Consider the following 11,740-nt stretch of genomic DNA (forward strand, 5'->3'; position numbering starts at 1 on the left):
CACTTATGTATTTTCAACGGTGGAGTTTCTACACACCATAGATTAGGGTGTAGAGCTCTGCTGTACCTCAAGTTTCAATGCAATTATTATTATTTTCTATCTAATTCGATTTATTCCTATTCTAAGATATTCGTTGCACTTCAACTTGATGAATGTGATGATCCGTGACACTCATCATCATTCTCACCTATGAACGCGCGTGATTGACAACCACTTCCGTTCTACCTTAGACCGGGCGCATATCTCTTGGATTCCTTAATCAGAATCTTCATGGTATAAGCTAGAATTGATGGCGGCATTCATGAGAATCCGGAAATTCTAAACCTTGTCTATGGTATTCTGAGTAGGATTCTGGGATTGAATGACTGTGACGAGCTTCAAACTCCTGAAGGCTGTGCGTTAGTGACAGACGCAATAGGATCAAGGGATTCTATTCCAACCTGATTGAGAACCGATAGATGATTAGCCGTGCTGTGACAGAGCATTTGGACCTTTTTCACTGAGAGGATGGGATGTAGCCATTGACAACGGTGATGCCCTACATACAGCTTGCCATGGAAAGGAGTAAGAAAGATTAGATGAAGCAGTAGGAAAGCAGAGATTCAGGAGGAGCACAGCATCTCCATACACCTATCTGAAATTCCCACCATGGAAATGCATGAGTAACTTTATCTTTATTTTATGTTTATTTACTATTATTTGATTTTCCAAATTCCTTAATTTATTTAAATCTGCCTGACTGAGATTTACAAGATGACCATAGCTTGCTTCATACCAACAATCTCTGTGGAATCGACCCTTACTCACGTAAGGTTTATTACTTGGACGACCCAATACACTTGCTGGTTAGTTGAACGGAGTTGTGTCTACACATAGCAAAGAGCCATTATAATTATTCCATACAACAACAAAGAGTACAACATTGATGATCACAATTTCGTCCACCACTAGCTATGCTGGATACTTGACCTCTCGGATGAAGTCGGCCTCTAGGAGGGCTTGCACTTGCTCCTCCACCACTTGAGCTCTTTCTGTTCCGAGCTTGCGCCTGCGTTGCTGTACGGGTCGCGGTCAGGGGTGTACTGAAAGTTTGTGGAATATGAGCTGAGGGTCTATCCCTAGCATGTCGGAAGCTTTCCAAGCGAAGAGGTCAGAATTATCTTGCAGGAGCTTTATCAGCTTCTGTCTCAAGTCTCTGTCTAGGCTGGCCCATATGTTAGTTTTTTTCCTTCCTCTTTTCCGATTTGAACCTCTTCAGTTCTTCCCCCCGGCTGTGGTCGCAGCTCTTCTTTAGCTCTTATTCCTCCGAGCTCTATAGTATGAACTTCCTTGCTCTTTCCTCGGAGGTTCAAGCTTTCATTGTAGCATTTCCTTGCCAACTTTTGGTCTCCCCGTATCGTTGCTATTCCTTTAGGTGCTGGAAATTTCATGCAAAGGGGGGGGGGGTTGACACCACCGCTCCGAGCCGATTTAGTCTAGTCCTGCCGATCAAGGCGTTATACGCCGATCCGACATCGATGACGATAAAATCGATGCTCAGAGTTTTGGAATTTTCCCCCTTTCCAAAGGTCGTATGGAGGGGGATGTATCCCAGTGGCCTAATTGGCATATCTCCTAGCCCATACATGGTGTCCGGGTAAGCTTTTAGCTCCCTTTCATCCAACCCTAATTTGTCGAATGCGGGCTTAAAGAGTATATCAGCTGAACTTCCTTAGTCCACCAAAGTCCTGTGGAGGTTGGCATTTGCCAAGATCATGGTTATCACCATCGGGTCGTCATGCCCTGGCATGATCCCCTGCCTGTCCTCTTTGGTGAACGAGATGGTCGGGAGATCGGGAGACTCGTTTTCGACTTGATAAACTCGCTTTAGGTGTCTTTTGCGAGATGATTTAGTGAGTCCCCCTCCCGCGAATCCTCCAGAGGTCATATGTATGTGTCTCTCAGGGGTTTGTGGTGGTGGGTCTCTTCTGTCCTCATCATCTCGCTTTCTTTTCCCATTATTGTCCAACCTTTCCATGAGATATCTATCAAGTCGGCCTTTCCTGGCCAACCTTTCTATCACATTTTTAAGGTCGTAGCAATCATTTGTTGAGTGGCCATACATCTTATGGTACTCACAATAGTTGCCGCGACTTCCTCTCTTTTTGTTTTTGATGGGTCTAAGGGGTGGCAACCTTTTAGTATTACAGATTTCTCTGTATACGTCCACTAGGGAGACTTTTAGAGGAGTATAGGAGTGATATCTCCTTAGCCTGTCGGTACCGACATCTTCTTTTTTCTTGGGCTTCCTTTCTTTCTCTTTTGCTGAGTGAGGAGGCCCTTGTCGCCAGCTTGGTTCTCGTAATCTGGCATTTTTCTCCATGTTGATGTTCTTCTCTGCTATCTCTTGTACGTCACTCAAAGAGGTGGGGTGCCTTTTTGATATGGACTGAGAGAAGGGGCCTTCTCTAAGTCCATTTACTAGCCCCATGATAACTGCCTCTGTGGACAGGTCTTTAATCTCCAAGCATGCTTTGTTGAATCCTTCTATGTAGTCTCGTAGAGGTTCTCCGACCTCCTGTTTGACTCCCAGGAGACTCGGTGCGTGCTTTACTTTATCCTTCTGGATGGAGAACCTCATTAAGAACTTTCTCGAGAGGTCCTCAAAGCTGGTAACCGACCTTGGGGGGAGGCTATCAAACCATTTTATCGCTGCTTTCGACAGGGTGGTCGAAAAAGCTTTGCAGCGAGTCGCATCAGAAGTATCAGCCAGATACATCCGACTTTTGAAATTGCTTAAATGATGCTTCGAATCTGTGGTTCCGTCATAGAGGTTCATATCAGGACTTTTAAAGTTCATTGGAACTTTTACCCTCATTATATCCTCACTGAACGGGTCTTCTCCCTCCAGGGGTGACTCTTCTCTGTCGCCACGGGAGTTACGACTTCTAAAGGAAGATTCGAGCTTCAAGAGTTTTTCTTCCAACTCTTTTCGTCGCTCTATCTCTTCCCTGAGATTTCGCTCTGTCTCTCGTTGTCGTTCTAATTCTTGTTCTAGTTGTTCCAAACGACCTTGGTGGCCGTGGACCAGCCCCATAAGCTCAGTTGCATGGGGCGGCCCTTCCTTTCCGGACTCTCGTCCTTCCGAGGAATTTACCTTTGGGTTCTTAAGCCCAGAGATGCCTTCTCTATGGGCTGGACTCGTTAGGTTGGCCCAATCGTCTGAGAAAGGAAGCCTTCGAGCGGGTTCGCGTCTATGGGGCCTCCGTCCGACTTGTGATTGCGAGAGAATGGGGGGTGGTACCTGTAAAGACACTCCGATGTCTAAGTCAGCAAGGGTGTGAGCAGGTCTAAAGAGTATTGGGACTTAGAGATACCTGAGAGGTGTCGATGTATTTATAGTGGTGAACCAATAACCACCGTTGGAGTAGTTCCACCTTTTAAGGTGGATAACCGTCCCTTTATCTTAGGGAGGTTACGATATGGCTCCTGGAAGTGGATTGAGAGATTTTAGGGGCAGTTATTATCTGCCAGCTAATCTCTGCTTCCGACTTCGTTAGGGCAAGTCGTGGGGAGCATCGACTTCTTAGAGGAAGGTCGGTATACTGTGAGACTCAACCTTGTGGGTTGGGCCTGTCGTTTGGACCTGGGCCTTAGCGTTGGGTCAGGGTATGAACAATACCTATGTTAATAATAAAAAAAAATTACATTAAATAAATACTTAAAAACAATATATATTATAATAAGAAAGGAAAAATTGTAAGGCCAAATAAGAAGGTAGTCCATATATCTATTATCCAACATAAGAAACTCTATTACTCATCTTTGATTTTTCATGTTTTATCATAATCACTACACCACAAATTAATTTGAGTTGATAGATTGATTAGCTTACTCATTCGCTTAAACAAGTGTTAGGAGTTTAAATATTATTTTTATTGACTAACAATAATTTTTTAAATAAAATTTCAATTCATCACAAATTAGTCCGTGGGAAACAAAAAAAAAATCACCAGCCGTAGCAGCTTATATTTGCTACTTCGATCAGAACAAATCATCAGCCGGTTCAACGTATTCTTTATATAATATCGGTTTTTTAAATTAGTCATAGGAAAAGGTAATAAAACGATTACCTTATACTCTAATATTACATTTGTAACAATATATTAGTGGGTCTCTAACTCAAGTAAGACTTATAATTTGAAAAAAAAGAAAGAAGTAAGTTCTAGCCACATGAGAGAGAGAGAGAGAGTAAGCAAACGACACAGTAGTAAACAGAGAGAGTGGGGATATGGGGGAGAAGGAGACGGTGCTAAAGGGGGTTATGAAAACTAGGATTTTCACAAATTAAAAAACCTATGATAGAAATAAATCAATGTAAGTATAATACCTACACTTAATTGGTCATAAAATCACTCATTCATATAAATGACGCTATCATATTTTTTATCTCTAAAACTCACTAACACTCATAATAATAAGGAGAGAATTTTTGAAACAAACATTAAGTATTTTGATTTATAGAGAGATGGATAACAACATACATATAAAGCCTTTATATAAGCAAACTTTCATAATAAAATAATAGTTCTTATAACAACTAAGCACTAATTGTCATAATTCAAGAAATATGTAGAAACTTTGACTAGTCAATCCCTTATTCAATTTTTGATGCCAGGGCAGGCCAGTTTCACTGACCTTTTCTTTACTATTTTAGGGTAGTTTCATGCATTTTCTTAGTGAATAAGGCAAGTTTTGGATGAAATTACACTTACACCTTGATTCAAGCAACTTTTGTGAACTTTGCATAATTTCATGAGTATTTTGCTAGAATTGCATGATAAATTGATGATGCATAATCTCATGACTTTGGCTAGAGCTTTGATGCACTTTAATTGCTTGATTTCAGGGCAAAGGAGGCAAGGAAGAACCACGTTAGTATTCACGTTAACCTAGTTAATGTGAACACTAACGTGGAATGGTAAAGCTTGCAACATTAATGAGAAAAGTGATCACCAATAATGCCTGCGAAGCCATCCAAAGCTCACGTTACTTGCCACGTTAACTAAGTTAACGTGGTAGTTAACGTAGAAGAGAAAGGAACTCCAACGTTAATAGAAAAAGTGAACATCACTAACGTTGGAGAACTTGGCAATGATCCACGTTAAGAGTCACGTGAACTTAGTTAACATGAACTCTAACGTGGAAGAGGAAAACAAAAGCCAACGTTAGTGACACTCACTTTTGTCACTAACGTTGGACCAACTAGCATTGCCTACGTTAACTTTCACGTTAAGACTATTAACGTGAAAGTTAACGTGGAGTTGAGATCAAAGAGCCAACGTTAGTGACACTCACTTTTGTCACTAACGTTGGAAGATGGCATCACTACTACGTTAAGAGCCACGTTAACTTAGTTAACGTGAGTTCCAACGTAGAGAATGTGGCATTTGGAGCGTTAGTGACAAAGGTGAGTGTCACTAACGCTCTCGAAGGTGGATCACACCTACGTTAAGAGTCACGTTAGCCATACTAACGTGGACTCTAACGTAGGAACAAAGGGGCACTAAGCAACGTTAATGGGAAAAGTGATTCCCATTAAAGGGGTACAAGCCAACATTATTGGGAAAAGTGAGTCCCAATAACGTTGGCCAAATTTTGAGAAAGCAACGTTAGTGGTCTTGACCACTAACGTTGGATTTAACGTGGATATATGAGGTTGGAACGTTAGTGGAAAAAGTGAATGCCACTAACGTTCTCGAACCCACAATGGCAATCAACGTTAAATCTTACCAAATACCCAAAGCCTAATTCATATTTCTCTGCAAGTTGGGCCCACTAAAGATGAGAACTGCTTCAACTCAAGATCCAAAGCCCAAATCCAAGACTTGAAGAACTCAGTAGAAGATCAAGAGGAGTAGTATATATAGGAGTAATTTTGAACTATAGAGAAGCTTGGCACTTTTGGGAACTACTCTCTATAGATTTACTTTTCTGCACTTTTAGCATGGATTCTTCTTTTCTGCCATTTTTCATTTCTAGAGCTATGAACAACTAAACCCCTTTCATTGGGTTAGGGAGCTCTGTTGTAATTTGATGGCTCAATTATAGTTTTCATTCTTCTTCTTCTTTCTTTTCTCTTGATCTTACTAGAAAGCTTTCGATCTTAATTCAATTGGTTAGTTGTCTTGGAAAAGAAACTCTCCATAATTGGATCTCCTTTGAGCCTTGGAAAAGGGATGAGGAGATCATGCTAGAAATGCTTTCTCATATTGGACCAAATTGGGTTTTGGGCGGATATAGTGACATGTAATCCTCCCAACACTTTGATTTGGAAATACATGTGGTATAATCAGTGACCACACTTCATCTCTTCCCATGAGCAATTAAATCAAGGAATTGGGTAATTGTTCAAACTTAGAGAGATTGGATTGCCAAGGAATTGGGATTCAATCACTTAAGATTGCCAAGGAGATCAATAAATGCATTGATTGAGGAAGAGATGAGAATGAACTTGATCCGGAGAATGCAACATCTCCTAAACCCAATGACTTCCCCATTTCTGATCTTACCCATTCTCTTTACTTTCTGCCATTAAATTTCATGCTCATTACCCCAAATCTCCATTTAAGATTCTGCACTTTAATTTCTGTTATTTACTTTCCAGTCATTTAAATTTTACATCTCAATCTAAATTATGTTTAGCTCAACTAGCATATTCTTCTAACTAAAGTTGCTTGACCAATCAATCCTTGTGGGATTCGACCTCACTCTATTGTGAGTTTTACTTGACGACAATTTGGTATACTTGCCGAAGGAAATTTGTTGAGAGACAAGTTTTCATGCATCAATTTTGCTTCAAATTCTTAATCATCAATCTTGAAGCTTTCAATTCATGATTCTTCATTCTTCTAATATGGAGATGATGAGTGCAACTTGTATTCAATTCCAATTCAATTTGATTTCAAACTTTTCAATGTTCTAGAATGTTGTAGTTGTACTACTTTCTTGAATATTCTTGATTTAATTTTCTAACAATCAATGAAAACAATTAATTAAATTCATAAAATTCAGAGATTAATGGGATATGGAATGAAAATCTCCGTTGGAATCCTCGCACATGCTTTGAAAAGATTTTGCCTCCCAAAAATTTCCGCCTTGCATCCCCATTCGGAGCAATATATACGCGGATAGGGCTGTCAAATGGGCCAACCTAACACATTGAAGCCTAGACCGATTAGTCCACGGGTTATACAGGCTAACCCATTTAAGCCTACTTTGATCGCGGGCCTAAATTTTATAGCCCATACCGTTTATGGCCAGCCCAACGGGTTAAATGGCTGGACCGTTTATTTGTTGATTTTTTTTTTGAATTTTTTTGAAAAAAAAAACTAAAAAAGTCCAATTTTGAGGAGAAAAACTGGTGTATATATTTGGAAAAAAAAATCTTGTTTGGAACAAATAAAATTAAAGTTCTAGTAAACAACTAAATACATTTGATTTGAGTAACTGTTATGCTCTAAATTTATTATTTTAACTCAAAACAGAATTACAGAACCACATTCACATCCAATTAGTGATTCCATATTTCTAATTCTAATATTTCTAATTAAAGGAGTATTTGTAATTCCTCTCATATAATTAATAGAGTATTATAAACTAACATAGCAACATCATAATTCTACCAAAAATCCACACAAAAGTGAAAAGAAAGTATTTAACAAATGACATGGCATGCAAATATTTTAGAAAAGCAGAAAGCAATGTAATCCCAAAATCTTTTATCCAATCCATCAAATTAGTCAACACCTGCAATGGAAAGAAAAATAAATTATCAAATAAAAGTTAGTGACTTAGTGGCAGAACTAGAATTTCAATAGAATTGAATTAAAAAATGCATGGTTTGAAACAATTAGACAATACTAATAAAATACCAGGCATCATATTAATTGAATCCATTTTATCTTTATAATGTTCTTTGTCACTTTCATTTTGACACTCAAATTCAGCATCTACAATTTAAAGTTAGTTAGTAGAAAACTAAATAAATACAATATGCAAGTCATTCATTATTTATTGCCAATAGAAGTTAACAAAATAAATTTAAAAAGTGAATTACCATCATCTTCAAATCTATGTATCCAATTACGAGCACAAATAAGAGCTTGCTATTCTTATCCAAAATAGAATTTCTATACTTATTTAGGACATGTGCACTAACACAACTAGAAAATGGATAAATACAGACAGATTTAGTCTTTATTACAGACGGATTTTTGGTTACCGACGAAATTACTGACGGATTTTGTCCCTCTGTAAAAGCCCCGTCGGAAATTATTTACCGACAGATTTTTTTTCCGTCGGAAAATTACCGACGAATTTTTACTAGTTACCGACGGATTTTCCCTCTGTAAATTCTCCACCCATTTCCCAAAGGCGACGAACTTTCCGACGGATTTTCCGTCTGTAATTACAGACGGATTTTCAGACAGATTTTTCGTCTGTAATTACAGACGGATTTTTAGACGGATTTTTCGTCTGTAATTACAAACAGATTTTCAGACGGATTTTTCGTCTGTAATTACAGACAGATTTTCCGACAGATTTTCTGTCTATAATTTGAACTTTGAAAAATCATCTCACACTTTGATTACAGACAGAAAATCCGTCTGTAAATCCGTCAGTAAAGTAAAATAGAATTTTTTTTCTAATTACAAAATAAGCTTGTTTTCATACAATATAAATATAAATTTAATACAAATTTTTATCTAATTTGTATTCGAATATTTATAATATTTCAAAAAATAAACAAATTCATCATATTATCAAACTAAAAAAAATTACTATAAACAAGCAAGTCAATATAATTCAAAACATAAACAAAATGTATTGATCATCAACTATAATAATAAGTAACAACCATACATCAACTATAATTCAAAACACAAACTCAATGTATTGTTCAACTATACTAAGTTATGCAAATAACAAGACCATATAAAAAATTCCTCATGTTTGAAATTTCAGGACTAAAATCTACTAAAACATCAAGTCATTATCTTTGTCTCATTACATCTCTGTTTATAGCTTCTATTTTTGTTTTGACACCATGTGCAATCTTTCCAACTTTATCAATATCCTTCTCCATCCTCTTCTTGATAGCTGAAAATGATGTTGCATTTCCGTCAGTGATCATAGAGCATTAAGTTTCAGTCACGCATAATGTCCTAATGACAAAGGCAATATATTTAAAAATTATTGATTTGATGCAATATGAACAAGCACAATCAAGTTTTATTCCACTGTGTAGAGCATTGATATAAAATAGACAGTAGATATTGCATAAGCTTAATCCATTTTAAAGATTTACCATATAAAGATCTTATTATCTTAATAGCGAAAAATGAAATATAAACTAAATCAACAAAACAAGTGAAAAATGATGTGATTCAGTCCTTCAACTAAAATTCAGCCTGATAATTTACAATAGATTAGATGTGATTCAGTCCTTCAACTAAAATTCAGCACATAGACTAAATCTTTCACTTGTTTAAAGATACAAGAACAGATGTGCTTCCAACCTTGGGCAGAGATTGTAGCGGTTCTGTTAATTGTTTAAGGAGAAGGGTAAGGTATTCCAATCGGATAGTATCCCTGCAATGTTAAACGAAACATTATTATAACAAGTCTATGGGACACACTCCATAAGTCTGCTTGACATTACTTTGTATGGAAGTGCCTAATATTAATGCTAAGTTCAGTGAATGATTGAAATTCACAGCCAAACAAATCCCCGTAGTCTAACTGCAGATACTCGAGAATTGAAAGAAGCATTCATTTCAACAGAAGAAAACCTCCGAGAGTTATGTGCATAAGGGATAAACTTAACACAAAATAAATACTGAATCGATATCTACCTTCCTGAACTAGATTCACGTGAAGCAAGCATGTGGACATGCAGATCTTCCATAAGCCTAAGGTTTTTGCCTGTCATTGAGTTCTTTCCAAGCCACCCGTCAAACCTGTTAAAATTATGCTCTCCCTGTATATATTAGCATGTTTTACAAGGATTGGGGGGAAAATAGATGAGTTTAATGAAAGAGACCAGCATACATAACTAGTACTATTAGATATGTAAATCACCAATAACTTTCCACCGAGAAGCTGGTAACAAAGTCAAAACTCAGAGGAAACATGAAACTCTTGCAACTCATGTTGATCATAAGAGGCAGAAGAATAAAAATAATATATGGACAATTGATTAAGAGTTGAGAATAAATGCCATTTCCCCAAACATTGAGCCCAATTATTTTGGGGTGATAAAAAAGCACAAAAAGAATAAGGAGATGCAAGACAAATTACAATAGCTTGAACAAGACAAACTACTTTCACCTGTTCAAGTATTTCTCTCTGCCCATGCAACAATGAAGCACTGAAACAAAGACATGGATAAAGAATGAATAACTTGATGGAGAACATCTGATTTAAGAAAATCTTGTTATTTTCCAGATCAGACACAAGGCTACATACGGAATAATACACGAGGCCACAGAGTTAGTTTGAGAGAGCTGCCACTGTCGATATCTTCGAATCTGTACATTCACTAGATCCCCATCAGCAATTGACTCAGCAGCACGAGCAATCAGGTTCATGCGTTTTACCCTCTGGTCATCCTTACCAGCTAAGCTTGGTCTATAATTAATATAATTAAAAAGAATAAAAATAAAGTGAAAGAAAATGGATTAAAGAACCTGGATAAGAAGTGGAACAAGATCTGGATCACTCATGCTAAGATCCTCCAATTGAGTCCTATACATTTTATTCCTTTGCAAGGTAAGCACGAAATATGATACAAATTGAAAATGAAAAAAGAAATCAAAATAGATACAAATTGCAAAGTGTTATATATCATAATACCTTTATGATATCAGCTTTGTCCCATACACTCATTATACCTTTCTGAGCAGCCTAGATTGAAGCTGCAAATATCAACACAAACTAGATTGAAGCCATTATATACATGTGCCTCTTCAACAATTTGCTCTGCAAACTCCTGAGGACTCTTCTTACTCTGTCATGTTGCAGTATTTTCATTTGTTATAAATAAATATGTTAAGATTACGCGATGCAAATATGTAATGGATGATATAAATAACTGTTTAACTGTTATGGTAGTATAAATAGTTAGTTCCCTTGTACATTTCAGTTTTCTAGTTTATTACTCTATGAATCTAAGAGAATTATCTCTCACAAGCTCTATTTTTCTCGGCTTCTTCTTGCACTCATGAACTAAATCACCAACATTTCCTCAGTTTACGTAAGATATATAAATGAAGTTATTAGATTATATTTGAAATTGGTACCATATGAAAATAGTCACATGAATTTTCAAAGCAACAAGATCTTAAGAAACAAAGTAACAAACAGATGGAGTGTGTGACCTGAAGGAATCGGAGGGGCAAGTCTCCCCTGGTCTTGGGTTCCAGAAGGCTTTCAACTTCCCTGAAATTGGTGAGGAAAGCCACCCTTCCATCTCTGGTGGAGCCCAACCATGTGCCACCGCCGAGCTCATCCCTTCCGCCTAATATAATGTCGCCGGCCTACCATCCTAATGGCTATGTGGGCCTATCAGCAATAAACAAATGGTTTTCATTAGTCACCCAAGTTAAAATCAATCACCCTTAATCTAACCACCTTGATGTATATGAATGAATGAATATGAATGAATGAAAGTGATTTGGTTTCACACTAAGCTTAAGGC

General features: G+C 37.4%; 2 protein-coding genes across 2 annotated transcripts; both read right to left on the reverse strand.

Annotated features, from left to right (window-relative positions):
* Positions 1-1,711: 1,711 nt before the first annotated feature.
* Positions 1,712-3,076, reverse strand: LOC130963137 (uncharacterized). Its single transcript, XM_057889284.1, has one exon. The coding sequence runs from the start codon at positions 3,074-3,076 to the stop codon at positions 1,712-1,714; it is 1,365 nt and encodes a 454-aa protein (XP_057745267.1).
* A 6,445-nt stretch (positions 3,077-9,521) lies between these two features.
* On the reverse strand, positions 9,522-11,398 carry LOC130963138 (replication factor C subunit 1-like). Its single transcript, XM_057889285.1, has 5 exons — positions 10,897-11,398; positions 10,510-10,671; positions 10,372-10,411; positions 9,897-10,001; positions 9,522-9,633 (listed from the first exon to the last, which is right to left on the reverse strand). The coding sequence occupies exons 2-5, from the start codon at positions 10,577-10,579 to the stop codon at positions 9,522-9,524; spliced, it is 327 nt and encodes a 108-aa protein (XP_057745268.1). The 5' UTR covers positions 10,580-10,671; positions 10,897-11,398.
* Positions 11,399-11,740: the final 342 nt, after the last annotated feature.

The sequence above is a fragment of the Arachis stenosperma genome, chromosome 2 (assembly GCF_014773155.1).
Source record: "Arachis stenosperma cultivar V10309 chromosome 2, arast.V10309.gnm1.PFL2, whole genome shotgun sequence".
Lineage (NCBI taxonomy): Eukaryota > Viridiplantae > Streptophyta > Magnoliopsida > Fabales > Fabaceae > Arachis > Arachis stenosperma.

Coding starts and splice junctions, on each gene's coding strand:
- LOC130963137 (XM_057889284.1), bottom strand. CDS start 3,076: ATGGGGCTGGTCCACGGCCACCAAGGTCGTTTGGAACAACTAGAACAA.
- LOC130963138 (XM_057889285.1), bottom strand. CDS start 10,579: ATGTACAGATTCGAAGATATCGACAGTGGCAGCTCTCTCAAACTAACT. Junction 10,002..10,371: donor AGAGAGAAATACTTGAACAG/GTGAAAGTAGTT, acceptor TAATTTTAACAG/GTTTGACGGGTGGCTTGGAA. Junction 9,634..9,896: donor CGTGAATCTAGTTCAGGAAG/GTAGATATCGAT, acceptor TTAACATTGCAG/GGATACTATCCGATTGGAAT.